At 35.8% G+C, this 25,778-nt stretch overlaps 4 protein-coding genes across 8 annotated transcripts; 1 reads left to right on the forward strand and 3 right to left on the reverse strand.

Moving 5' to 3' along the window:
• Positions 1 to 448: 448 nt before the first annotated feature.
• LOC128675161 (uncharacterized) lies at positions 449 to 1,588 on the reverse strand. Its single transcript, XM_053754365.1, has 2 exons — positions 1,433 to 1,588; positions 449 to 1,059 (listed from the first exon to the last, which is right to left on the reverse strand). The coding sequence occupies exons 1-2, from the start codon at positions 1,466 to 1,468 to the stop codon at positions 805 to 807; spliced, it is 291 nt and encodes a 96-aa protein (XP_053610340.1). The 5' UTR covers positions 1,469 to 1,588; the 3' UTR covers positions 449 to 804.
• A 2,990-nt stretch (positions 1,589 to 4,578) lies between these two features.
• On the reverse strand, positions 4,579 to 5,489 carry LOC128675158 (uncharacterized). The gene is made up of 2 exons (XM_053754361.1): positions 5,333 to 5,489; positions 4,579 to 5,144 (listed from the first exon to the last, which is right to left on the reverse strand). The coding sequence occupies exons 1-2, from the start codon at positions 5,366 to 5,368 to the stop codon at positions 4,716 to 4,718; spliced, it is 465 nt and encodes a 154-aa protein (XP_053610336.1). The 5' UTR covers positions 5,369 to 5,489; the 3' UTR covers positions 4,579 to 4,715.
• A 1,732-nt stretch (positions 5,490 to 7,221) lies between these two features.
• On the forward strand, positions 7,222 to 10,421 carry LOC128675155 (uncharacterized). Its single transcript, XM_053754354.1, has 2 exons — positions 7,222 to 7,362; positions 7,814 to 10,421. The coding sequence occupies exons 1-2, from the start codon at positions 7,336 to 7,338 to the stop codon at positions 10,259 to 10,261; spliced, it is 2,475 nt and encodes an 824-aa protein (XP_053610329.1). The 5' UTR covers positions 7,222 to 7,335; the 3' UTR covers positions 10,262 to 10,421.
• Positions 10,413 to 24,414, reverse strand: gsb-n (gooseberry-neuro). Of its 5 annotated transcripts, none has more exons than XM_053754358.1 (6): positions 23,921 to 24,414; positions 22,800 to 22,972; positions 19,567 to 19,707; positions 18,403 to 18,511; positions 12,017 to 12,213; positions 10,413 to 11,666 (listed from the first exon to the last, which is right to left on the reverse strand). In XM_053754358.1, the coding sequence occupies exons 2-6, from the start codon at positions 22,887 to 22,889 to the stop codon at positions 10,938 to 10,940; spliced, it is 1,266 nt and encodes a 421-aa protein (XP_053610333.1). In that variant the 5' UTR covers positions 22,890 to 22,972; positions 23,921 to 24,414; the 3' UTR covers positions 10,413 to 10,937. The 5 variants fall into 5 exon arrangements, with proteins under 5 accessions (XP_053610333.1, XP_053610334.1, XP_053610332.1 ...); XM_053754359.1 differs by having other exon boundaries at positions 22,800 to 22,990; XM_053754357.1 differs by having other exon boundaries at positions 23,917 to 24,414.
• Between the last annotated feature and the right edge of the window lie 1,364 nt (positions 24,415 to 25,778).

A 25,778-nucleotide genomic window follows, 5' to 3' on the forward strand; every position in this document is an offset into this window, starting at 1 on the left:
ACGAGCTGATTAAATAAATCATTCGAGAGGAAACTGCATGCACGGATAGTTCTCATATGTCATATTAGAAAGGAATCATGTTTTGCACTCATATTACGTTGATTTATACGCCTACGAGTTTGTATTTATGAACATTTAAATGTTGTATAATGATTTATTTGTATAAATGTTCTATCTTAATATAAATATTCTCTGTAGAATTACTTTTATAAAAAAATATATATTTATAATCTATCAAATCTATCTAATCATGTCGTCCAAATAAGTAATGCTTTCCTTCTACTCCTTCTGTAGCGATTCCTTAGTTTTGAATTAGGCTTCATTACATAATGAAGAATGAATGTAGGTACATACCTATACTATTCCAGCTTTGGAATGGATCTGGGATTTTACCTACTTGCTGTTACTTACAGTAAGCGGAAGCCGTCGTTTATATAAAATGGCGTGCTTTGAATAAATTAATGTGTTTATTTCTGTAAACATGTCACAATGAGGAAATGGTTATCAAAACACATGTTTAGTTAATCGATGTAACAGACTACATTTAAGGAGTCAAATTATTTTTGTTTTCGTTAGGTGTGGCTGTGGCATATTGCCTACTGCTACGTTACCATACAATTAATAAAATTTAATTTAGTATGTACTCATCTTTATTTATTACTTCTTTATACAATAGTAGATTAACATCCTTGTGTTCGTATAAATATGTTAGTCACACCACTAAACATGAGTGTATTATCTTGTAAAAGATTTTGAACTAAGGACCATGTTCTAATGATAATACGGATTTATGTACAGGCTGAGTTAGGCGATGACCGCTGGGGCTTGGGGCCCAGAGGCGCACCCAGCTGTGGGGGTGGCCGAGCATTCTCCGAGGTTGCAGTATGGCAGGGTGGGGTCACTGCACGCCTTGGTGATTCCTCCGATGGGCGTGCAGATAGACTTGGTGGTGCAGTCTGAGCAAGCGGAGCCGACCGTGGTGCAAGGCTGCCATTGAGGGATCCAGGGGTTAGTCCAGCCCGGAACGATTGGCTGAGGTATGGCTGATGCTGCCACTACCTGGAAGATATCAAGTATGATTATAATTTATTAATAAGTATTTATTGACTACTTTGTACAGTAGTTCTAGTGAAGTGTTTTTCTTTATTTTATGTAGATACACTTTTTTATACACTTTTAGTTTTATTTAAATAAGCTCGTTTTGAAAAAGTTTGACATGAAGAAGGCTACTATGCAATATGAAATAATTTTGTTAGGTTTCTCTTAAAACTAACCTCAGAATTCTATTCATGGAAGATTAGAAATTGATGTGTTTTATTGTACTTAAATATTTATAAATGTAAAATGGTGTTGTTTAAATTGCAGCTTATTATAATGTAAGAGAGTAAAAAATATTTTAAACTAGAATTAAAAGTATTAATTTACAACTTACCAAAAAGCAAAGAGTAAATAAAACCTTGGAGTTCATGTTTAAAACTGGAATTGATAGTTATAGTAGATTCGTGGAGCTCTTTAGAAACACAAAAAACAATGATTTTTCCACTAGTTGAGAGTTGGTCTTATATGGGCAAAGTTGTTTGAACTAAAGATTAATTTTCAGATCGGTTTGTTTTCCAATTTGGTGAGAAGTTGCTTCTTCTTATCATCTTTCCAACAGATAACATAGTACAGTCATATGTGTAAACCACAGGGAGTAAACATTTATCTTTACTATTAGGCGTGGTACACTCATACACGTATCAGGACACTTGCGCTAAAAAAATTGCGCGAAAGACACTTGCGCTCAAAGACACTTGCGCGCAAAGACACTTGCGCGCAAAGACATTTGCGCGCAAAGACATTTGCGCGCAAAGACATTTGCGCGCTAAGACTCATGCGCGAAAGCCATATGCGCGCAAGTTCTTGAGCGCAAGTTTCTTTGCGCGCAAAAGTACCAAACTCCAAACTCCACTATACCCAAATATAAATATATATATTTGGGAACAAAACACACAGTCACAAATTCAAATTGAAATTCAAAACTCTTTATTCAATTTAGGATGATATACATCCCTTATTGACGTCAAAAAATTACTTAAACTAAGTCTACTGCCGGCTTCCAAAGCGCAGGTGAAGAAGAAGCGGCGCAACAAACTTCACCGCAGTCTTTTATCCAAGGACGTCAATTAACAAATATAGGTCTTATACATATATTAAAAATTAAAAGGACGAATTTACATCATTATTAAAAATGTCACAATTTGAATGAATAAATAAAATTAAAAAAATAGTTTTATTTCCAATAAAATTATTGAAAACAAATAAATAAATAAATAAATAAATAAATAAATAAATAAATATATATATATATATATATATATAAATATATATATATATATATATATATATAAAGCTAAATGTACAAAACGTATGTAATAATATCATAAATCAATTACATATGTTATGAGGATACTGCACCACGCTTGGGCCAAACAATATTGTCGTTCGCATAATCATCACCTTTTTACAAAGTACTTCTTTTATATAATTTCTAAATTTTTTGTCCGCCAAATCAAAAATCCATTTAGGCAATTTATTGTAAAAACGGATACAGATACAGGCCAACCGATGCCCGGGGACAAGGTAAGGTAAGGCTCTATCAGTGTAATCAACAAGTTTTTAAAATAAGTTTAATTTTTTCCGGACATGCATAATGTTGTCAAATATGTATTGAGAGGGTAAAGTTAAAATATTAATATATTTAAAAAAAATCTCTAAGAGAATTCTATCTCCTCAAACCTTGCTGATTGCTCTTTTTTGTAAAATGAAAATAGTGTTAATGGTGCTAGCACTCCCCCAAAGTAGTAATCCCATAAGACATTAAGCTATGAATAAAACTAAAGTAAACAAATCTAGCAGTCGCTAGGTCCGTCAGTTGTTTGATTCTCCTAACTGCGAATGCCGCGGAACTTAGCTTTTTAGATAGCTCATTAATAATGAGCGTCCCCCTGCAATTTGGAAACAAAGGTAATTCCTAAGAATTTGGTGTTTAGTACAAAATCTAAGCTTTCTCCATTCAGAGTCACGTCGACGTGAGCCTGCCTAACATTGGGAAGTGTAAATTTAATGCATTGGGTTTTATTTGCATTCAGCATTAAGTTATTAAGTTATCATCACAACAATTCACAATAATAATAATGTTAGGTTCGTCCAGTAAATAAATAAATATATAGGGACAATTGACTCTCCAACTATCTTCACACCAAAAATCATCTCAATCCGATGCTCCGTTTTGACGTGACAGAAAGATAAACAAACATACTTTCACATTTATAATATTAGTATGAATAATATGAATGTCGTGCATTCTTGGTCAGTTTTGATCACTTTGTGCACGCAAGCAAGTCACATAATATAACTCACTAATATTTTGTTATCACGTTAGGATAAATAAAATCACTAATAATATATATATGGACAAATCACACAGATTGGGTTAGCCCCAAAATAACTTAAAGATGGGATACTAACTCAACGATACTATATTTTATAACATATACATACATATATAGATAAACATCTAAGACCCAGGTCAATCTGAAAAATATAATTTTTCATCTTGACTTGAATTCCTCTTTTAATTACAAACTACTAGCAACCCGTCTCAGCTTCAGCTTCGTTTGGGTAAAAACATAATATACACTAAACCTTCCTCAGGAATCAAACTATTTACTGGTGAAATCGCATGAAAGTCAATTCAGAAGTTTTTGATTTTTTCTCGAACAGACAGACACGACAAAGGATTTTGTTTTATAATATGTAAACATAAGGAAGAAAGTGGGAAGAAAGGATAAGGTTAGTATTCGTAACCTAGATGCAACTACGAGTATTGTCTTTTGTGTATATTTTAGCCAATTTTTAACTATAAGGTTTTTTTTATTGTTTTTTTCCTTTTCTATCGATTTCTTCTTGGGAAAAATTTGGAGATAAGGGTCCTTTCAAAAGGCATTTATTTCTATTGTATTAATTTTTTTCATTTCAATATATTTTTGGACAGTAAATTCAATTGGATGGAAGTAGACAATAAATAACAAAAAAGTATCTTTGTTTTATACAAAATACTTGCGATTCGCCGATCATTCAATAGAGATAAATCCTATACATTTAGCTAATTAATTTGTTATCGCAAAATTGAATTGACAAACATCGCAATGAAAATAAAACAAATCACCATTTACCATCTTTCTTATATGCGCGAGTATCCTGATGCTAGGGAGTATTTATGACGCCGTGAAACTCAGGGTCAACGTAAAAAAGAAAAATTAAAACTGAAGATTTCACCGCCTGTTTGATGTCCATACTCCTTGGTTATGCGATTGTTGCTTATATTAACTGTCAGAGTATCCCTTAGTCGCCTAGCACGATGTCAATGGAAGGATATGCGGTGGTTCTATTCTACGGAATCACACTCCACAAATCAAGATTTAGCATACTACTGTATCCAATTTATACTTCCAAAGGATGTCATTTAATCAAACAATTAAAAATGAAGAACCCTATTGAAAGAAAATAGAGATAGATGCCGAGTTGAAACAAACATTATTTAATTAAAATTGATTTATTGTTGATTTAAATATTTTGTTTAGAAACTTCACAGTTACGAGCACAAATAAAGTAAGCTGGAGTAAATCCCTTGATGTTCTAATGAGACTCATGGAAATCAGCTTCATAAAGATTTAAGCAGCAGTGGTGGCCGCTTCGGTACTGGGGGCACATTCAGCTGAGGGTGTGGCCGAGCATTCTCCGAGGTTGCAGTATGGCAGGGTGGGGTCACTGCACGCCTTGGTGATTCCTCCGATGGGCGTGCAGACAGACTTGGTGGTGCAGTCTGAGCAGGTGGCCCCTACCGTTGTGCAAGGAGACCATTGGGGAATCCACGGAGCGGACGCGATCCATGGGGGAATGAAGGGGTTGGCCCCAGCACCGGCCGCGGGCAACGCTGGCTGGCCCCAGCCGACGCCGCCGCCAATGGCCCCGCCACCCCAAGGGCCACCTACCCAGGGATTGGCCCCGGCCCAACCGCCGCCGCCAAATACTGATGCCCAGGGATTGGCACCCCACGCAGCTCCGGGTTGTGGTTGTGGTATCGCTGATGCTGCTACCACCTAGAAAATAATTAAAATGGATATTAGTTTGATATATTGCGATGTAGTATCAGAATATCAAGTAGATTCTTTAATTTGGCAGACATGGTTTGCTCCGATTTTCAGAGTTCTACACAATACACAAAGATAGGTCCATTATCTTATATAGCCAAAAATTTCGTTGTAAAATCTTTTAAAACAAAACTTACCAAAAGGCACAGGGTTAGTAGAACTTTTGAGTTCATTTTAAAGTTTCGTATAGTTCGTTCGAGGAGCTCCGTAAAACACTTTTATTTTAAAGTAATAATCAGTCAACTTTGCTCTTATATGTAGTAATGTTGTTTGAACTAGAGATTAGTTTGAAGATAGGTTTTCCCATTTGGTAATTACCATTTTCTTATATGAAATCCTTATCAGATAACACAATACAGATAGCAACTACTGTTTCTGCAAATTGCGCCTATTTATTTGTATGTCAAACAGTTATGATGTTTTGACTTAAGTGCGTATTTAGCTTGTTCAGATTTGTTGTCGATATTTAGTTTTTGTAGCCGAGTCGAATGGAAATTTAGTAAGAAAATAGCCTTTATGATATTCCGGGTTATATTCTTTGAAATGGAAATGTAGTAATATGCATTGGAATTCGTTCAGTAAAATTTGCGAGACTGAGTAGAGTAAGATTCATTGATTTTCATTGATTCATTCGCATTTATATTAGTTGATAGGACTCCAACAAATCTGAAAGTTTAGGATCCATGGATGATTAATTTTCTTTGGTTAGTATGACTTTCCAAGGTGTTATATCTCGCTGATGTCTCACCTCGTCAACCTCGTTTGAAGTGGTGATTAGTTACAGACTGAATATTGCTGTTTTAAACATAAATCTAGACAGGCTAAAAGCGCTATCCCAGACTTTTAAGAAAATTTCCAAATCTCTATATCTTTCATGATACAGAATAGGTATAGTAAAAACCCATACTTCGTGGTATATTTCTTACACACGCTTTATGTAAAAACTATATGCGAGACAAATAAGTAGTAGCTAACAGTACGTACGTAATTATCTCACTGTTTTTGTTTGATGATCGTATAGTGAGGAAATTTTAATCAAATGTTTACTTAGCTAGTTGTTGACGCGGAATTTTCGCAGGGGGCATACCGATTTTCTTGTTGTTATGAAATGTCTGCATCGATCATGAAAACTACATTAATTAAAATAGTATTTGACAAAAAATAATAAAGTGATAAATAAATAATTTAAGATTGTGTTGTAATTAGTATTAAAAGTACGACAAATATGTCATTACCAGACACGATTTGTAAATTCAGCAAAATTGTATGAAACGAATTGCTCATTAATTGTTCAAGGCGCTCGATTGTACTCGTATATGAAGTTTTTCACATTAGTATAAGACTCCTATAGTATAGGTATAATTTTTCGTAAAGTACATCAATATTGTCTGTTTCTCAAGTGGTATGTCTGCCACAAGATTATGTCAATTATATTGTAGTTATAGATTACAGGACTTTTCTCATGCCTAAATTTGGAAAATATATATTTATTGGTGGTCCAGTGGTTAAGACCATCCGCCTGTGATCGAAAGGTCCCAGGTTGAAATCCTAGTTTGTACTTTAGTTGTTTGTATTTGTTTGCACACTGGTTGATTATTAATTTATGTGTCAAATGGAGAAGGATTTTTATACAGTTTTCAGGATTCCTGTGGAAGATTCAAGTGTATGTGTATAATGTTTTTAAAGGATGTCAGCTGGGTCGGGTCGCTAGTTAGTTATGTGTATGAATATTATTTATTCTCTTTTAATCTAAACAGTGAAGAGAAAAAACGCGACAAAGTTTTGTTCAGAGATCAAACTGGAATTTTAAGTATAATGTATAGTTTTCGATTATACCTGGCTGTATTTCAGACTTTTACGCCGGATGTAAATATGCAGCTCATGTTTGATTAGCGTTCCATAATATTGTTGAAAACTAATTGATGTTTATATTGACTCAGCATAAAAACATTGTGTTTGAAGAAGATTACACTCTTTGCCTATCTTGAGTAAAATCTTACGTTATCTTAGGTAATTTGTGGTATAAAAAGGTGTTTGGAATGAATTTGGAACCAAATTAACGAACGAGCTCGAATGAAAATAGCTTAAAAGTGCTATTAAACGATTTTTTTTAGCTATTCATGTTTTTAAATAAGTTAAAATGAGAGTGCTGTATTGTTTACTTTTTGTAAGTATTGTTTCTATAAATTTCTATTGTGCTTATAATTATGTATTATGAAATAAATTTTGTGTTTTGATGAGCGCCTCGAGAAAATTGTGAATTCTCTACAATATCGGTCACTCTTACTCCATTGCGGTGACGCAGGCGTTGCAGCTACGTTTGTTTTCTATAGGTTTGACACTGGCGTGTGTTGAAAAACTTCATACAATTTCTACGTTGTTCCGTCAACGGATGTACACGTGACGGAGTAATGGGGCATATCTCCAGACTAGGAATTTGGTTTATTACTTTATAATCAAAGTGAATTTATAAGATAAATACATATTTTCAACTATATAAGTGATAAGCCCAGAAAGTGGTTCTTTAAGCAACAATTCATATCATTTTAATTGCCGTACTTTTAAGTTGCGTTTAAGTTTAATTTATGTGTTATTACAAATATATTTGAATTTTCCAGGTTTGTATCGCTGTAGCGAGTGTAAAATGTTTGCCTACAAATCCAACACGGCGGGATGAAACGAGTATATCCGTTCAACCTATTAATTATAATACATATGATTTTGAAGCAGCAATAAGAGACGTAGTCAGGAAATATAAAGATAACCAAAAGAAAGAAAGAAAAGAATTGGAAAAAGAAAGGAAAAAGCTTCAATCAAAAATAAAGGAATTAAGATTAAAATTCAACAACATTTATGATATCGACGACGATTCTGGTGAATCATCAGAAAAAGAAGAAGAAATAAGAAATGCAGTAGAAAAATTACGAGTCCTCCAAAGGAATTTCGAAATTAAACAAAAGAAAAGCCGAAGGATATTAGAAGAAGAAAAAAGAAAAATACGAAACCAACAAGAAGTCAGTTTAAGACAACTGAAACAAAATAAGGCAGTTGAACATGAAGTAAATTCAGTATATATTCAAGTATTGCAGGCCCAGCTTGATGAAGAAATTAAAAGAATGGATCAAGCTTCGCAATGGTTAAGTTATATACATTTCCCATGGGCAGCCATCGCTCAGCACAACGTTGAGGCGAGAAAAATTCAATTGAAGTCCGTTTCTAATTCATTACCAGCTTGGATAAATGGAGCCAGCTCTGTAGCTGTGAATGTTGTTGCACCTTCTGCCCATGTACCTAGCTATATACCCGCTGATGCAGTTGTGCCCTCTGCCAATGTACCCGGTTCTATATCCACTGATACAAGAGCATCCTCTGCTGTTGTATCAAGCTCTGTACCAGCTGTATCATCTTCGGATGCTTCTAGCTCTACATCCGCTAAAGCAGCTGCACCCTCTGCTGATGCATCAAGCCCTGCACCCACTGACGCAGCTGCGCTCTCTGCCGATGCCTCCACCTCTATAGTTACTGATTCAGCTGCCTCTTCAGCTGATGCCTCCAGTTCTGTAGCCGCTGATTCAGATGTACTTTCTGACGCCGACGCCTTAGTCGATACTACAGACTCTGTGACTGAGGTTGCTGCACCCAGCGTCGATGCCACCGACTCTGCAGTGACAGAAGTTGCTGCACCCAGCGTCGATCTCGCCGACTCTGCTGTGACTGAGGTTGCTGCACCCAGCGTCGATCTCGCCGACTCTGCTGTGACTGAGGTTGCTGTACCCAGCGTCGATGCCGCCAACTCTGCTGTGATTGGGGTTGCTGCACCCAGCGTTAATACCGCCGACTCGGCAGTGACTGAGGTTGCTGCATCCAGCGTCGATGCCGCCGACTCTGCTGTGACTGAGGTTGCTGTACCTAGCGTCGATGCCGCCGACTCTGCTGTGACTGAGGTTGCTGCACCCAGCGTCGTTGCCGCCGACTCTGCAGTGACTGAGGTTGCTTCACCCAGCGTCGATGCCGCCGACTCTGCAGTGACTGAGGTTGCTGCATCCAGCGTCGATGCCGCCGACTCTGCAGTGACTGAGGTTGCTGCACCCAGCGTCGATGCCGCCGACTCTGCAGTAACTGAGGTTGCTGCACCCAGCGTCGATGCCGCTGACTCTGCAGTGACTGAGGTTGCTGTACTCAGCGTTAATACCGCCGACTCTGCAGTGACTGAGGTTGCTGCACCCAGCGACGATGTCGGCGACTCTGCTGTGACTGAGGTTGCTGCATCCAGCGTCGATGCCGCCGACTCTGCTGTGACTGAGGTTGCTGCACCTAGCGTCGATGCCGCCGACTCTGCTGTGACTGAGGTTGCTGCACCTAGCGTCGATGCCGCCGACTCTGCTGTGACTGAGGTTGCTGCACCCAGCGTCGTTACCGCCGACTCTGCAGTGACTGAGGTTTCTGCACCCAGCGTCGATGCCGCCGACTCTGCAGTAACTGAGGTTGCTGCACCCAGCGTCGATGCCGCTGACTCTGCAGTGACTGAGGTTGCTGTACTCAGCGTTAATACCGCCGACTCTGCAGTGACTGAGGTTGCTGCACCCAGCGACGATGTCGGTGACTCTGCTGTGACTGAGGTTGCTGCATCCAGCGTCGATGCCGCCGACTCTGCAGTGACTGAGGTTGCTGCACCCAGCGTCAACGCCGCCGACTCTGCAGTGACTGAGGTTGCTACACCCATCGTCGATACCGCCAACTCTGATGTGACTGAGGTTGCTGCACCCAGCGTCGATGCCGCCAACTCTGCTGTGATTGGGGTTGCTGCACTCAGCGTTAATACCGCCGACTCTGCAGTGACTGAGGTTGCTGCACCCAGCGTCGATCTCGGCGACTCTGATGTGACTGAAGTTGCTGCATCCAGCGTCGATGCCGCCGAATCTGCAGTGACTGAGGTTGCTGCACCCAGCGTCGATGCCGCCGACTCTGTAGTAACAGAGGTTGCTGCACCCAGCGTCGATGCTGCAGACTCTACTGTGACTGAAGTTGTTGCACCAACTATAGACAACGCTTCAAATATCATTTAAGAATTATCAATTGAAAACTGTTCGAATGAAAGTAAAGTCTCTATGAACGTGATAAGTTCTAGCAAAGTTTTTGAGAATATTTTAGCTTGTTGAAGACATTCATGCAATGCATGGTGTATATAAAACTAGTTAATGAAATAAATATAAACAATGATTTCTAGATAGCGTTTCTTTATTAACCTTGATAATGTCGCGACTTAAAAATGATTTGAATGAAATGTCTCATTCAAATAACTCATTCATTAATTCATGTAAATAGTCAAGTGAAATCAATTCGATGGATTAAGATCACAGAATAATAAAAAGAAAACACATTTTAAATATTAGTCTTTCTATTTACTAATGACTCATTAAATATCTAAATATGTACAATAATTTGGTTTAAATATAGTTATTTATCTTAATTGGAATGCAAAATAGAGGTCATTTTTCTACTTTATCAAAATTAAAGTATATTTACATCTATCTTAGGACACATTTAAATGATTTAACTTATAATTTACATAGCGTTCATCCCCTATTTTAAAATTCATTCTCATCAAGAGATCAGTATATTACAATACTATTTATTTTTTGCTAGTTTAGTGTGTTAACAATTGAAATACAGTAAAATTAAAAGTAATTTCTTTACACCCCAACAATATATTTTGATTTTGTATTTGTTGTTTGCAAACTGTCATATCCAATATTTATTAGCCGCATTTGGTGGAGCTGGATAATTATGCTGACTGAGGGGGTCAGGAATATTAGGAAATGAATACGGATCATTCATATATTTATATTCACTGGATATGCCAGCTAAGCTCATATTTAAAGAGTTGTGTGAAGGACTCCAATTGGCAGATGGAGTAGGGTCTACTGATACTTTAGAGTAATCTGTAGGAACTTTAGGATAGTCATTATTTGGTAACGGCTTATTGAAATCTTCTCCTGTCTTCACAAATGCATCTTCTCTAGGACCTATTACTTCTTCATTAGGTACTTTTTCATCATCATCAGCTTCTTTTGGCAAGTAGTTAATAGGCTTGTTATATATATCGTTGGCAGGATATCTTGCGTAGTCATTTCTTGGGACGGCAGCGTCTAATAATTGACTATGTGTAGATCCATTGCTGCCGCTAACCAGATGGCTAAATGTTGATCCTGATGTACTAGGAAAAGCGGCACTTTGGAAGGCTTGATTTAGATGTTGTGATTGAGCCATTAATTGGTTATAATTTGCGTATTTTTGGTGATGCCAAGGTTCGGGATGCTGCGGGTGGTGTTGAGTAAGAGATGGTATTTCTCCTGCAGGGTAAGGACATGGTATCTGCGGCATTGGTAAAGTAGAATAGCCAGCGAGACTAGGAGTAGAGTTTGATCCTGTGTGTTTTCGGAGGCGTGCGCGACGATTAGAGAACCACACCTGAAATAGAAAAATAAAATACGATTAAAATCAAAGTATTTAGTGTAAGCATATATATGAGATTATTACGAGTATTTCGGTGAAGGAATACACCGTGAGGAAACCTGCACACTGTTTGATTATTAACATGCGTGCAAAATGGAGAAGGTAATGGCAAGCCACTCCATTAATAGTGCCAAGAAAATTGTTGTGCGTGTTTCATTCCACGTACTGACAACGACCCTCAGCCATGAGGAATACGATTATGAACAGATATGAGATTACTCAAATACCCGTGAACACAGCTAAATCAGAAGCCAGATTGAATAGGTATACATTTAGCAAGGTAGCAAAAAATAAAATTAACGTACCTGTATTCTGGCTTCCGTGAGGCCGGTCTGCAAAGCTAGTTCTTCCCTGGTGTACACGTCAGGATACTGAGTGCGGTGAAAAGCCCTCTCCAAGGCATCCAGTTGCTCGCCCGTGAAGGTGGTGCGGGAACGACGCTGCTTCCTCTTCAATGTGAGGCCTGGCTCCGACTCGATGTCTGAGGAATCTGATCCACGACCTGTAATAACATAATTTATTTTAATATAATTAGATAATTTATTTTTGGTAATACTTTTCTAGAAACTTGGAATTTGGGATTGCAATTTAACTTCTAAGAACTGGCTACTTTTTGAAACTGAATGTAAATCGTTTACCTATCCCAGTAGCGGTATCTAAGCCCAATGAGAAAATTTGATTTAGGATCAAACATCTGGTTCAAAGGTTTATATAAATGACAGACAAAATCAATCATAGGAAATATAAAAACTATCAATTTAAAAACTAATCTGCAACATATTTTTGAGTTGTCTTCCTCGAGGCGAGTTATAATTTATTTGACATTATATCTCTGCAATTTGTCTTCATCTGTTTTTTTGAGACACGCGTTATTTATTAGCGGACTGTTTTTTGTAAAAACCCACATCATGTTTTAATTCGGCTAAATAAAGGGTCGTCGGGATCGCGGGTCGTCTCATTTATAAATCGGTAGCGGTATCCTACGGAAACATATTAAAAAACTGCCTCAACAATACGAGGCTTTGCTTCAAAACTGATTTTAAAAAATGCGGCTTATATTAATAGCCTTTTGAAAGAAGTCAAAATTGAATGAGATGAAAAAATAGGGGCTCAGTGCGGCGCGGAATAAGGAACACCCAGTGCGGCGCGGCGGCTTCTTTGTCGGCCCTTTTGGTTCGGGTGACATTTTGGCACCATTCAATATTTTGGTGTTACGATCCCGGATTTATGACATGTAAACGAATATGCGAATTTAATATTCGGGATTGTGAACTCTTGATACGCGATTCTTCATTCGCTTTCATTGTTTTAGTTTCATTTGTTTTATTTTGTAGCTGGTTTGTTTCGTTTTCATTAATAATGTTAGGTAATGGAAGGCTATACGAAATAATACGTAGGCCATAGCAATTTGAATTTGGATAATAACATATCTGTAACAGTTTTAGCAATTACAAATACTCGATAGAAGAATAAGAAGAAGACGTAAATTCTAAGATTTTTTGTTATATTACACTGTAGCTATAAGTTGAAATAATGCTTTGTCTCATAAAATAGAAGACATAGTTAATTAATGCAAAATTTTGGCAGATTTAAATACAAGCTAAACGGAAATAAACGATTATCCCCGTCGGGTGGGATGCCCGAAAGATCATTAAACCAGGCATCAAATCCACCGCAAAGGCCGCGATACCGAATAAAAAACATCGTATTGTAATAAAATGATTTACATTGCTCAAATTCTCCTGGCCCTCAAGACAGGGACAGATTTATTTGGCCTTTTTTGTTCCCGCGCCTGATCGTAACGTATGAGACTAAATGACTCTCCTGTATCGAAAATACAAAGCATTCGAGGGAGACTTTAAAACGAATTCATAAAGTTCATTTCGTGTTTTTATTTGTACATAGGTTGTGTTGGATTTTACGTTGGAAGAAAGGAGAGAAGTTTATGGTGTTTTTACGGGTTGAAAAGAGGCGGAGAAACTTTTAGCGATTGCCGAAATGTGACCCCGTGAAGACCGCAGGCCCGGTCGCCTCATAATTTGGAAGTTGAAAGAGCCGCGCCGTTTTAACACCTTCATAATCTGGGTTCATTAAGCGGCGGGTCGGCTTTGTTTCAGCGGGTTGTTCTGCAGCTAACAGATGGCCGGATTAGCGTCTGCAGAGCGCTGTGGGCGTTGACGCTTATTTGCCGCGAATTAATGATTTTCAACATCTGTTATTGGAACTCTAGTTGTAGAGTAACAAAATCTAATAATTAAAATTGATTGCGTATATCTATTTATTCCATTCGTTCAATCTACAGATTAAATAAATTTTGCCGCTAGTATGAAATAGACGAAGGCACTGTTGAAAAGAAAATGAATATATAAGAATAGTCATGATATAAATAGTTTATAAATGAGTTTATCAAATTCAGGTTTGAAAATTTGAAGAATGAAAATGTCTGTTGTTCATGACATCGATTTTAGTATAAAATGAAGCTAATTTTTCCTTCAAAAAGCTTAGAAACTTTAATTAATACTTTATAAGATAGATGTTATGTCTGACGTTTGTTTGTAGTTGTTGAAAAAATTCCTTTAAGCTAGTCTAAGAGCAAATATCAAGGATTCTATTCAGAGAATTGTTTGTAATGAAATAAATCAAGCGAATCGATAACACCCTCCCCATTCTCCAATAATACTCGAATATAAACAGATACGAATTTTGGATGGGCTTTGTTTGATGCGGCTTTCATTTTGTATTAATCTTTAATTAGTTCAAGTATTGGGAACGCGGTTTGTTTGTTGATTCGAATATAGAATAATCCCGAAGTTTTTATACATTTTCGTTCTCTATTTAGACTGATTTAGAATTTATGGAATTTAGTCCGAAGTGTTACTTAAGTTTAATTTAACTTTTTGGTTACAGGGCCATTTTAATGAAAGATTTTGTAGGACCAGGGGCTCGATTCTCATGCATTCGAAGTCCATTTCATCAATTTTCTCCAATTTTTTAGACCTTCTAAAAAATACGAAAAATCACAATTGAAAGAGTATATTTCAGCGCATCAGTCGATGGATTTTTCCCATTGCAAATTTGCTTAAAACCTTAGAAATAAATTCTAGAAAATTGATTAATATGAACTTCGATAGCGTGAGAATCGGGCCCCAGGTCGTACTGCTGAACAAAGTCTACTCAAGTTTATATTTAAGTATACATTCAGATGCATTCAGATACATTCAGATTCATGATTTTTAAATGATAGAAGTGGCCATTCTATCAACTAAGAGCCATGTCACAATGCTACGTTACGTCGACGTAGTACGTTTTGCAGCTCCGTTGTTTCCCATAGGTTTTGACATTGACGTGCATTGACGTGCGTTGAATCTCCATACAATTTCTGCGTTATCAGAAGATGGACGTCAAAACAACGGAGCACAGCTGAGCAATGGGGTCGCGTTTTAAGTAAAGAAGAAAACGTGACGTTTTTATTATACGACGGTCTTGAGGACATGGATCGAACTAGGTCAGTTGACTTTTGTTTTGAAAAGAAACAATACTTCGTACTGACACTCCTTTCCTACGTGTTCCTGCGCATTTAGTAATAAAATGTGTTTATATTTTGTCGCTTTCCAATGTTATTGGTGACTTTGAGTCGTTTTTAATAGTTAGAAAAGTTAAAGTGGTTACAAATTGGATCGAAGACAGCCATATGGTAGCTTCTTGTCATTTAAGGTCATTATACCTATTTTTATTACGTATTTGTAAAGTATTATTATGTACTAGCTATTACCTCTCAGCACTATACCTCTATTACTTAAAGAAATACCGGATACTTATAAGGACACTACAAATCATTACATAGTATAAAACAAAGTCGTTTCCCGTTGTCTATCTGCCTACTATGTATGCTTAGGTCTATTAAAAATTAGGCAATTGATTTTTATGCGGTTTTTTTCAATAGATAGAGTGATTCAAGAGTTTTATACGCGACCGCCAGTTGAATATAATTTTCAAAACATGTCAATATAAACAATTATTGTGAACGACAGAATATGTTCTTTCTCATTTTCCACATACAAATCCAGCCAGCTCGTGTCGTTATGGGCGGGCTCTCAGACTAATGTGATGAGACAAAATTGTCGTGAGCACAACACGAGGTAATAAATGCCCTCTTAATACTGTGAATGTACTTAACACTGTGTGCGTTGTGCTCGGCTCACATGGCGGCAAAGTGAAAGTAGAAATGGCGTGATTTTGGTCAAAAATATTATTATTACATGTTTAGTGAGCTACCTGTATTGCATTTAAGATTTTTAGTATGGCTTCGCAAAATATATGTTATCCTGATCAATTAAATTTGTTTTAATTAAACAGATTCGATACTGCTTATTAATGATTCGAAAAATAAAAATTCGGTAAAACATGATTTATATAAAACTAATTTTTGTACACCTATTTCTTTCCTAAAGCATGGTGATGCTTTAGGAAAGCATGATTATTTGAGAGAATTAGAGAGAGAGAATTAGTAGCTCAATTACGCTTCAAACTGCTGCTGCTAAACGGATTTGACGAAAATTGTTTTAGGATACTTTTATTACATAAATGAAAATAAGGCGCTATTTATTTAAAAAAAATACAAAAGATTTATTACGTGGTTTATCAAAAAAGAGTCTTGCTTCATGTGAGCCAAGCACATGATTGTCGTCATTGAGTGATTTGCGTGTGCGTCGTCGTCGTGGAGGTTCGCCGCAATCGACCGCCGCCTCCTCACACTCTTGATTCTAACGACGCATGTTATTAAACAAATGCTAGATTTTATCGAATGCTCTTTTGTTTTGCACTAGTAAATGTCATAACAAGATATAGAGAAAACAGAAGTGGCACTTTGTCAAGTACTTTAGCATAGAATTAAAAAAAAACTCAAAGATGTTAAACGAAATGAAAGTAAATTAAATGTTAAATAAAGGTTTGTGAAATAAACAAAATACTACGATAATTACGAGAAAGAGTTTCATTTACAATTCGTAAATGAAACTCTTGCTCGTAACTATCACTGTTTATAAGTATATTATTTTTATCATGAGAAACAAGTATGAATGCAACGTAAAAAACAAATCACAATGTTCCACATTGATGTGGTACAAATTATATCATTATGACAAGTCGTTTAAATAATGGATATAGGTGAAACTTTTATGACAAACAAGAGTTTCCTCAGCTGGTAGTTTAATTTGCAACATTTTCTCTTATGCGAGTTATTAGATTCCTTAACTTAGTCTAATTTAATTATGATCTAGAAATTGTACGAGTTAGTTTTTTCAATATTCTTATTTCAAAAGATCTTATAAACAAGCATTCTTGTTTTATAACTTTTATTAAGAAATAAAAGTAATATATAAAAAGTAATCGAACATAAAAGCGGATCTCTATAGATAAATAAATTGTGAACGCACGTGTATCACACGAAATGAAACACCCTGTTTTATGAGGTCTGTTTCATTACAAGGCCCAGGGCTCTATAAATACACGAACCGAAATTACTTGAGCATTCGAACGTCAAATAAAAAAGAATCGCGGAAAAAGAATTGCTATAAAAAGCGGCGGCTTGATCGGTCAAACGTTGGAACGACAGGTACACGGCGAACCTCAAAGGACAATTAGGTTTGCGACAATGTAGACCAATACAAGGACAACAATGATACAAACACCAAAACATGTTACGCCGATTGTTCGCGTTTTCAGCACTATCGTAGGCGCTGCGGGCGACTGCGGCGAAACTTTGTCGGCCTCTGTACCCTACCCGCCAAAGCCTCCCGCCCTTTGACGCCTCGAGAACAAACCCCAATATTTTCAACGCAACAATGACTAGGTGATATTTGTGTACGGAAATTGATTTTTTGAACCTCGTGAGAAAGCTTTGACAGGTTGCGGCTATTACATTGCGAAAGGGAATAGCCGGGAAGTTATTGTGCAATTTCGGTAGATGATACTTCTGCCGCGGAAGTGTATTTCATTTTATCGACTCGCATATTAACTTCGGACGGATGTTTTGAATTTGCAGGTATCTATTGGAATTGCAATTGAAGAGATTTAGGTTGTAAGGCTTTTTGTATTTTGATTTAAATAATTTTATAGGTAGGTAGGAAATTCCTTGGAATGTTATTAGACATTTTTCCTGTAAATCCAAATGTATTTATATCGTATCCATTAAATATATTACTCGTCTATCCTTCAAAGCTGGAAGACGTGCTCAAGACTTAATGAAATATTAAAATGGGACAGCAAAATGTTATTGATATCTACATTTCGATTTTTGTGTGTAATTTATTAATTACACTAGCATTAAATAAAACTAGCTTAGATATACGTAGGGTTAATAAATACCCTATGCGCTACTCTAGGTTATATTTTGTACTTGTGCCAAATTTCATCGAAATCGCACGTAGATTTTGTCTAGGTAAGGTACATATACGAGTAAGTACATTCATTGTCACTTGCATATTGCCTTCTTAAACTTATTTACAAAATTATTAGTATTGGACGCTAAATTGATATCAGTGAAAAAACTGAACATTCAACTCAACAAAAAAATCTACTCAGAGAAATTTATACAAAAATTAATTCATATAGATTCATAAAGCCATTTTATTTAAAATACCCTACAAAGGCAGGTCGAAGGCTCTTACATGTGAATTAACTGTAATCTTACCACCTAGAATGCCGTCTATACTATAGTCCTTCTTGCCGTCCGGGTCCCTCGCACCTCCCCGGAGGAGTCTGGAGATCGACGAAATACTGGGAGGATCAGCCACGCCCTCCTGTAATACATTTGATTTAACTTTACCAAGTAATTTCAAAAGTAATATTACTGCTAACATTTGCTATAGCTTCTGTTATCCGACATTGTAGGTCCAAACTGCAACAATGAACTTGCATAGCCGATGACCAGGCAATCGCCACTAAAGATCCTATATTATGTAAAGAATCAAAAGGTACCTCACTTATCTTTATCTAAGTAATCTATGTCTAACTTCATCTCTCGAACTCTCTTCACACTAAAAACCACCTGAATCCACTGCTGGGTTTTGACGTGATAGAAGAAAACTTTTAGATTTATATTATCGATTAATATTGATATGAATTGCATCTAGAAATTACTATAGAATATAAAAACTTGCGTCAAGCCTTCGTCAACCGTGAACATTGGCAACCAACTTTTTATCGCTTGACAACAGTGAATTACCTGATTGTGAAATATTGTCGACTTTTTTCGCTCATCTGTTGCTTAAAACAATGGCTGCAGCAAAAAGCATTTTAAGCTACACTGATGTTGCTAAATATCAATCAAAGAACTAAGTACGTTGCTAAACCTTTTAGCCTAACTGCGACAAAAACATCTTTAGTGAAAATAAGTATTATTTAAATAGTAACAATTTGCATGATATACATTAACTATTTGTCTATACATATAATCATTAAGGGGCTCTTTATAGGACTAATAGAAGTCAAAATAATAGGACTAATAGAAGTCAATTTTTTTTTTTGTCTGTCTGTATGTTTGTTCGTGCATTACGCAAAAATTACTGTATGGAATTTGATGCGGTTCACAGTTGTATACCAGATGGGCTAACTTAAAAAGTGGTATAGATTTCATTGCGATACGTCGCTTAAAACCCCAATTATCCATACACTAATATTATAAATGCGAAAGTCTGTCTGTTTGTATAGGTACCATGGCAAAACCGCTTGGCTGATTTTACTGAAATTTGGAAAAGACGGCGCCCGATGTTGTGGGCGATAGGTGACAATAATAACTTATGAGCGGACACACGAAATAAACGCGGACGAAGCCGTGGGCACAAGCTATACGTACCTTTAAAAGCTTCTCTCGAATCTCCCAAGAAAATATGCCAGGATTTTGCCTCTTCAGTTCTTCTATCCTTGCTTCCACCTCCGGAGTGGCTACCCTAGGCTTGGAGCCACCAATCACACCTGGTCTAATGGACCCAGTCTCCTAGGCGAAATAAATTGTTTTATTATGAAGTCAACATCTTTTGTACCACACACATGGCAGCATTCTTATGTTTAAAAGTAGACTCTAACAAAGAATTTGTGTTAACAATATACCATCTTAGAGAATAAATAATTTTTGAAATAATTTTAATTTTTTGTGACTTTATATAGGTACATCAATTCATTAAGAGTGAGTTGCAGCCAACTTTGAGGTTAACTTAACCTGCATCGCTATGTCCTTTAGCCAAACCGATTAACTGATGCAACCGAACCGATTTTAATCTCGTTCTAATAGAATTATGATTTGTGGAAGAACTCGTTATAGTTTCTTTTTGTCAATATTATCGATAAGACCATTTATTAGTTCCTGAGTTTCAAAAGTTTATATATCAATATTGTCAAAAAAATATTGAATTGATCTGTAAATTGATCCAATTATATTAAAAATGAATGAGTACATTGATGTCGAAGCCAGCCTTTTCACAATTGTATATTTTATTAGAAAATACGTTTTTATGAAATCTCAGTGGTGAAATTATATTTCTTGTTGGTTTTGTAAGCATTTAATGTAACGTTACGTATAAACTAGTTTTTTAGAAAATAAACTGCTAAAATATAATTTAATATTGCATTTCGAAATCGGAATTAGGCGATGAAATATAATTCCAAAAATATAATTTAAACGAAACGGTTGAATGTAATTATTTTGAGGATATTTTTAGGTTCTGGTTTCTCTCTTTATTCCGCCTCATTGGTATTCCATATACAGATACATTTAAAATAAGGTCAACGAGACCAGAATATTTTTACTGGCTAACATTGTAGCTTCCTCTTTTAAAAGACGAACCTAAGCAAAAATGTATACTCGAATGTTATTCCTAAATAAACTATGAAATGTAGGTGTCCTACTTGTGTCCTCAACGTGTTTCTGTTTGCTTGGGAAACACAGTCAGTACTATTTTATGTAAAAAGACAATTTTAGACCGAGGGCACATTAGTCACATACTATGAAATGAAAGTTTTGTCCTGGCAGTATTGAATTACATATTTTCGTCTTTGTAGATGATTGAAATTCAACAAGTATATATGGCGGCGCCGCGTGCCGTGAGAAAACGTGACACGCATTTTCCAACTATTAGCTTTCCGTTGTCTGAGGTTTTGTTATAACATTATGTGGTGTCAAAATGATTAGAAAAAATAGATTATACTTCTTTATAACATTTTGTTGTTGTCTTAACCAACAGTAATTTTCTCTTACAATAGCCCACAATCAGGTAGAGGTCGTACCCTACGCCACAAGCGTAGAGAAACACTTCCTGGGGAAAACAATTGTTTATTGTGGCTCTGGGTGTGGTGAAAACGGGCCTTCAGGCTTCGCTGGGCCCAGATCAATGGTGATTGTTCAATTGACCAACCTGGCGCACGCGTGGGTCGCCTATCAATTCCATGTTAATATCCACACTAGCTGCACACCGCGGTGTTATTCGCGTAATTATTTAAAAAATACTTTTGTTTGCACAGTAGCGCCATCTACTTTATAAACAGCCAATGATTTTCAGATTTTTTTTTACCAAATCCTATGGGAATTAATCGCGTACTTTTTTAAGTAACCTATGTGTTAATCCAAGGTATCAGCTACCGCAATAACAAATTACATATAAATAGGTCCAGCCTTTTGAGCGTGAAGAAGAAACAAACATATATACAATCTTTCGCTTTTATAATATTAGTGGGATATTGAAAATAACAACATGAATATATATTTACGTGGGTGAGCTTTAGAATTAAGTCGCTGATTTGTCCAGCTCAAAGGCAGTATTACAGGTAATCCTCCTTTTGTGGCTCAGAAATGAAACTCGATGTAGGCATCTAATCTAATTTAAATATATTCCTGCTCATGTCTACCTATACCATGACGATATTGGATGTGTTTTTATCACTGGAGTTAAGCTTTAAGAGTTAAGAGTTTATCTATATACAAAAGTATATGCCAAATAGAGATAAAAAAACTGGAACATCCATACTAATATTAAGTATAAATGCGAAAGTCTGTTTGTCTGTCAGTTCAGCGGTTTAGCCGTGAAAAATATGAAATTTGGTATGCATTGTATATAGTTAAAAAACCCCGTTCAAATATGTTTTTTCAGGGTGAAACTTAGTATGAAAATGATGAAAAATTCAAACGGGCGAAGCCGCGAGCAAAAGCTAGTTAAGAATAAATTAAATAATTTTTGTTGGTTATTGTTATGGAATAAATAGAATGGCAATTGCAAAATGTGTTAATACAAGCTTAGGAAGTTGTATTCAGTTACAGACGAAAAAAAAATTATACAATTGAAATTGGACAGTTGTATAAATGTATATTTACGAGTAATAAAAAATACAAATAGTTTCGCAACGCTTAAACATCATTTGGAGCAAAAAATTTGGTCCAAAATTGTCTGTGCCTAGTTGCTTTTAGTTGAATACATTTGAACTGAAACTCTTTCCACAATTATCTCGTTTGAGGAAAGAAAATCCAAATAAAATCGAGATGGTTTTTATGTATTTGCATTGTATGTTGGGTCATGGAGTGCCGCTCAATGTAACGCCTGAAATGTCATCTCATTTTCAGATATTGTTGTACAATTTAATTTTCTTGCTTTGACAGTTAACAGTTGGTGAATGCATTATGCGACCGACAACGTTTAGTCTTGCTCTAGTTTCGTCTGAATATGTGATATGAAACGTCAATGAGAATATCTAATGCCAAAAGGTTTTGTTGGAAGAAAATCGATAAATGCTTTTAACGTCTAGAGTTACTTTTGTCTTCCAGCTACATTCGATTTTGTAAGTGAGACGAGATAGATAAATATGGTGTATAGTTCCGACCTAGAACATGATCACATGGTCTAGGCAGCTAATAGGCAGCAAAAACATTCCCAACGAAGGTTGAATTTTTTAAATTTTAAAGTTACGTTTTACGCTGATCGCGTCGAAATGTATTTCTGTAATCATAAATGCTGGCCTGATTGAGGCAGTTGATTGTTACGTCGGTGACGGATTTGGTGATGAACAACCTCCTAGTTGCTTGTGACGTAGAGTGGTACTCACCTGGTATCTGTTGAGGATCTTGGAGACGCAACCGTGGGAGACGCGGAGCTGGCGCGAGATGACGCAGGGCCGCACTCCCGCCGCTGCCATCTCCACGATCTTCAGCCGAATGTGGTTCGGTAACGGTCGACCGTTGATGAACAACCCCCCTAGTTGGTTGACTCGACCTTGCCCTGGCAAAGAATGGAAATCTTTGAAGAAAATTATTGAAGTAATTCACTGAATTGATAGCTGAAATTCTAAGAAAGATAGTAAATTATTGATCAAAGTGAGTGTAGATAATTTTATGTTTATTGTATGATTTAGTATTTAATTTCTTATTCAAGTTTTGAAATTTATTGACTCCAAAAAATGTGATGTCACTTCTCCTCACTAGCATACAAAACTCAAATAAAATTTTGCTTTTAAACTGTTGACAGTTGGATAACGTTTCTGCTTATATTTTGTGGCAACTACCTTATTTTATGCAGCCTAAGGTAATGCAATTTTCACACTTTTAGTTTCAGATCTCAGAATAAGGTTTGAACATCAGGGTAGATAGAAGAGACGATGTCTTTTAACAACCAAATTCCGATTCTACATTGAATTACAAAAACAGTCGGATGGAACAATGAAATAAGTTAAGAGTACTGAACGAGAAAAATCCCTATACATTAGGTTTAGGGTTGCACTTTTCAATGAAACAAATGATAATCGCCTTGTTTGTATTCTTGTTTGTAACGAATAAATACAAGAACTAGTAAATCGATTTTGATAGATAGACTGCGGATGTAACATGGTCAAATAATTTGAATGCAAAAGAGATCCGTCGGTATAACTATTTAGCATTTTTGGACTCTACATATATATTTAAGTAATTTATATTCCGACATTTATAGAGATTTTATATAATCAAATGAGCTACATAATATTCATGCAAAATGTATTACAAATTTGATTAATTTAATACAGAAGTAAATGAATGTAAGTAAAATAAAATCAATATGAAGTTTAGTGTAATTGTTATTTATATTCAATTAATAACTTTAGAACAGAGTATAAATTTATACAAAATTAATCAAGTTGCAAGTTAAATAAAACAAATTAAAATAAGTAAAATGTACTTATATACCCTTACCTACCCACACATCCATACCATTTTGGTGTCGTTCCATAATGGTATGTAAATCAGTACTACAGTTCCATTTACCACAAAATATTCACAAAACTGATGCGAATTCCAGTGAACCAGAATATCTGGCTTTCCCGGCGCACACAACCTACTAACTTTCAATAAAAACCATAACATAAAGCTCGAATCAACACCGTGAAAACGTCACAAATGAATGATAAATATCTGTTTACATTAAATTAAACGAACGAGATCGAAACACATAATTTAAATTGATTATCACCCATCCTTATTTACATAATTAAAACATGTCCAATTAATAACGTAGCCATAAATTGTGATCAAAAATGTCCGGTCAACACGTTCGATTGTAGACGTCAAGTGTATCAAACTATAGCTAGTAAGCCTAACAAACGGACTTATTTTTTTGATTTGAAAAAAGATCGATAGATCGCGTTATCTTTTTTTCTGCGCGTGAGTGCAGTAGAGGAGGTTGTATAGTGAACTGAGAGTGCCGGTGTGTTTGTATGGACAGGGTGTGGTGTGGTGGTGTGCGTGGGCTCTACCAAGGAGGCTCTGTGATGAGGGCCGAGGCCGATGTGTGAGTGAGTGCATGGAACACTCCCACTGTGTAAGTGTGAAAAAGTAGTGGATCCAACTGTCCTATGAGACTTTTGTTGCTTACTTTTGGGTTTGAAAGGTATAAAAATTCCTTTAATTAAATCTTTCTGTACAAAACCTTCTCGTGTCTTGTTTGTAATGTACTTACTACTTAGATAAGTTAGTTTTCTTAAAATTTTCATAATGTTAAGGTTAAATATTGTACAATGAAAAATAAAAAAAAACCTACTTAAATAATATTTTAAAATATTTAATATCCCAGATATTTCTCAATTTTCATAGAGATAAGTAATGACTTTTAATAAATAGTTATATATTTTTAAATCACGTTCTTAATTTAAGAAAAAAAATATAAACTTTGTCACCCGAGTGTAGTACCAAAACAAGCGCAAGATTCGTAGAGGGGGCACGGTCTGCCCACTCTTTCGAAACGCTCTCACAGAAATATACTCGTCTCTTTCAAACAAAGTATGCTAGGAATGTAAGATGTCTTGATCTTTTTTATTTTATCATCTTTTAATCAAGTTCTATCTGCCTATTAAATATATGCCTATTATATATCTAAATTGATGAACTCGTGATGTCAAAATTTGCAGTTTGTGTTTGTTTATGTATATCCGATTTCTTAAGTTCTCAACATTAATATATATATATATATATATATATATATATATATATATATATACATATATATATATATATATATACATATATCAATAATATTGATAACTATATAAATTGGTAGATTATTTCTATTCAAATTTTCTTATTCATAACATGATGAAAATGTATCCAAATTCAGAGAAAATTCGCCTCTATGACCTATACATAGAGGTCTATACTGTATAATTTGACATCCGGTTAACTGTACTTTAGGGTCCGAAAAAACACTGTCCATTTCTTTTATTGTCCCTTTTGGAAACACTACACTTATATTTGTGAGGCAGATGTAAAGAACAATCATTAATTATTAAGCTGCTTCAATACATGTCCAAACTATCCATACAAAGATAAGAAAGTCTATCTTTTTGTGTATTATGCTATCACGCAAAACTGGCCGCTTTTGATGAAAATTTTAATAGATATACTTTATAATTATTTTTTAAATGTATTATTAGATATAGTAGTAATTTATATTTGATTATTAATTTTGAAGTATCACCAGTATCTGTCTGTGTGATCAACAAAAATAATATGCTAGTTGATGAAGCTGCTTACTGAGTTATTACAGAACTGACTTGAAAAGC

Source organism: Plodia interpunctella, chromosome 14 (genome assembly GCF_027563975.2).
Source record: "Plodia interpunctella isolate USDA-ARS_2022_Savannah chromosome 14, ilPloInte3.2, whole genome shotgun sequence".
NCBI classification, from domain to species: domain Eukaryota; kingdom Metazoa; phylum Arthropoda; class Insecta; order Lepidoptera; family Pyralidae; genus Plodia; species Plodia interpunctella.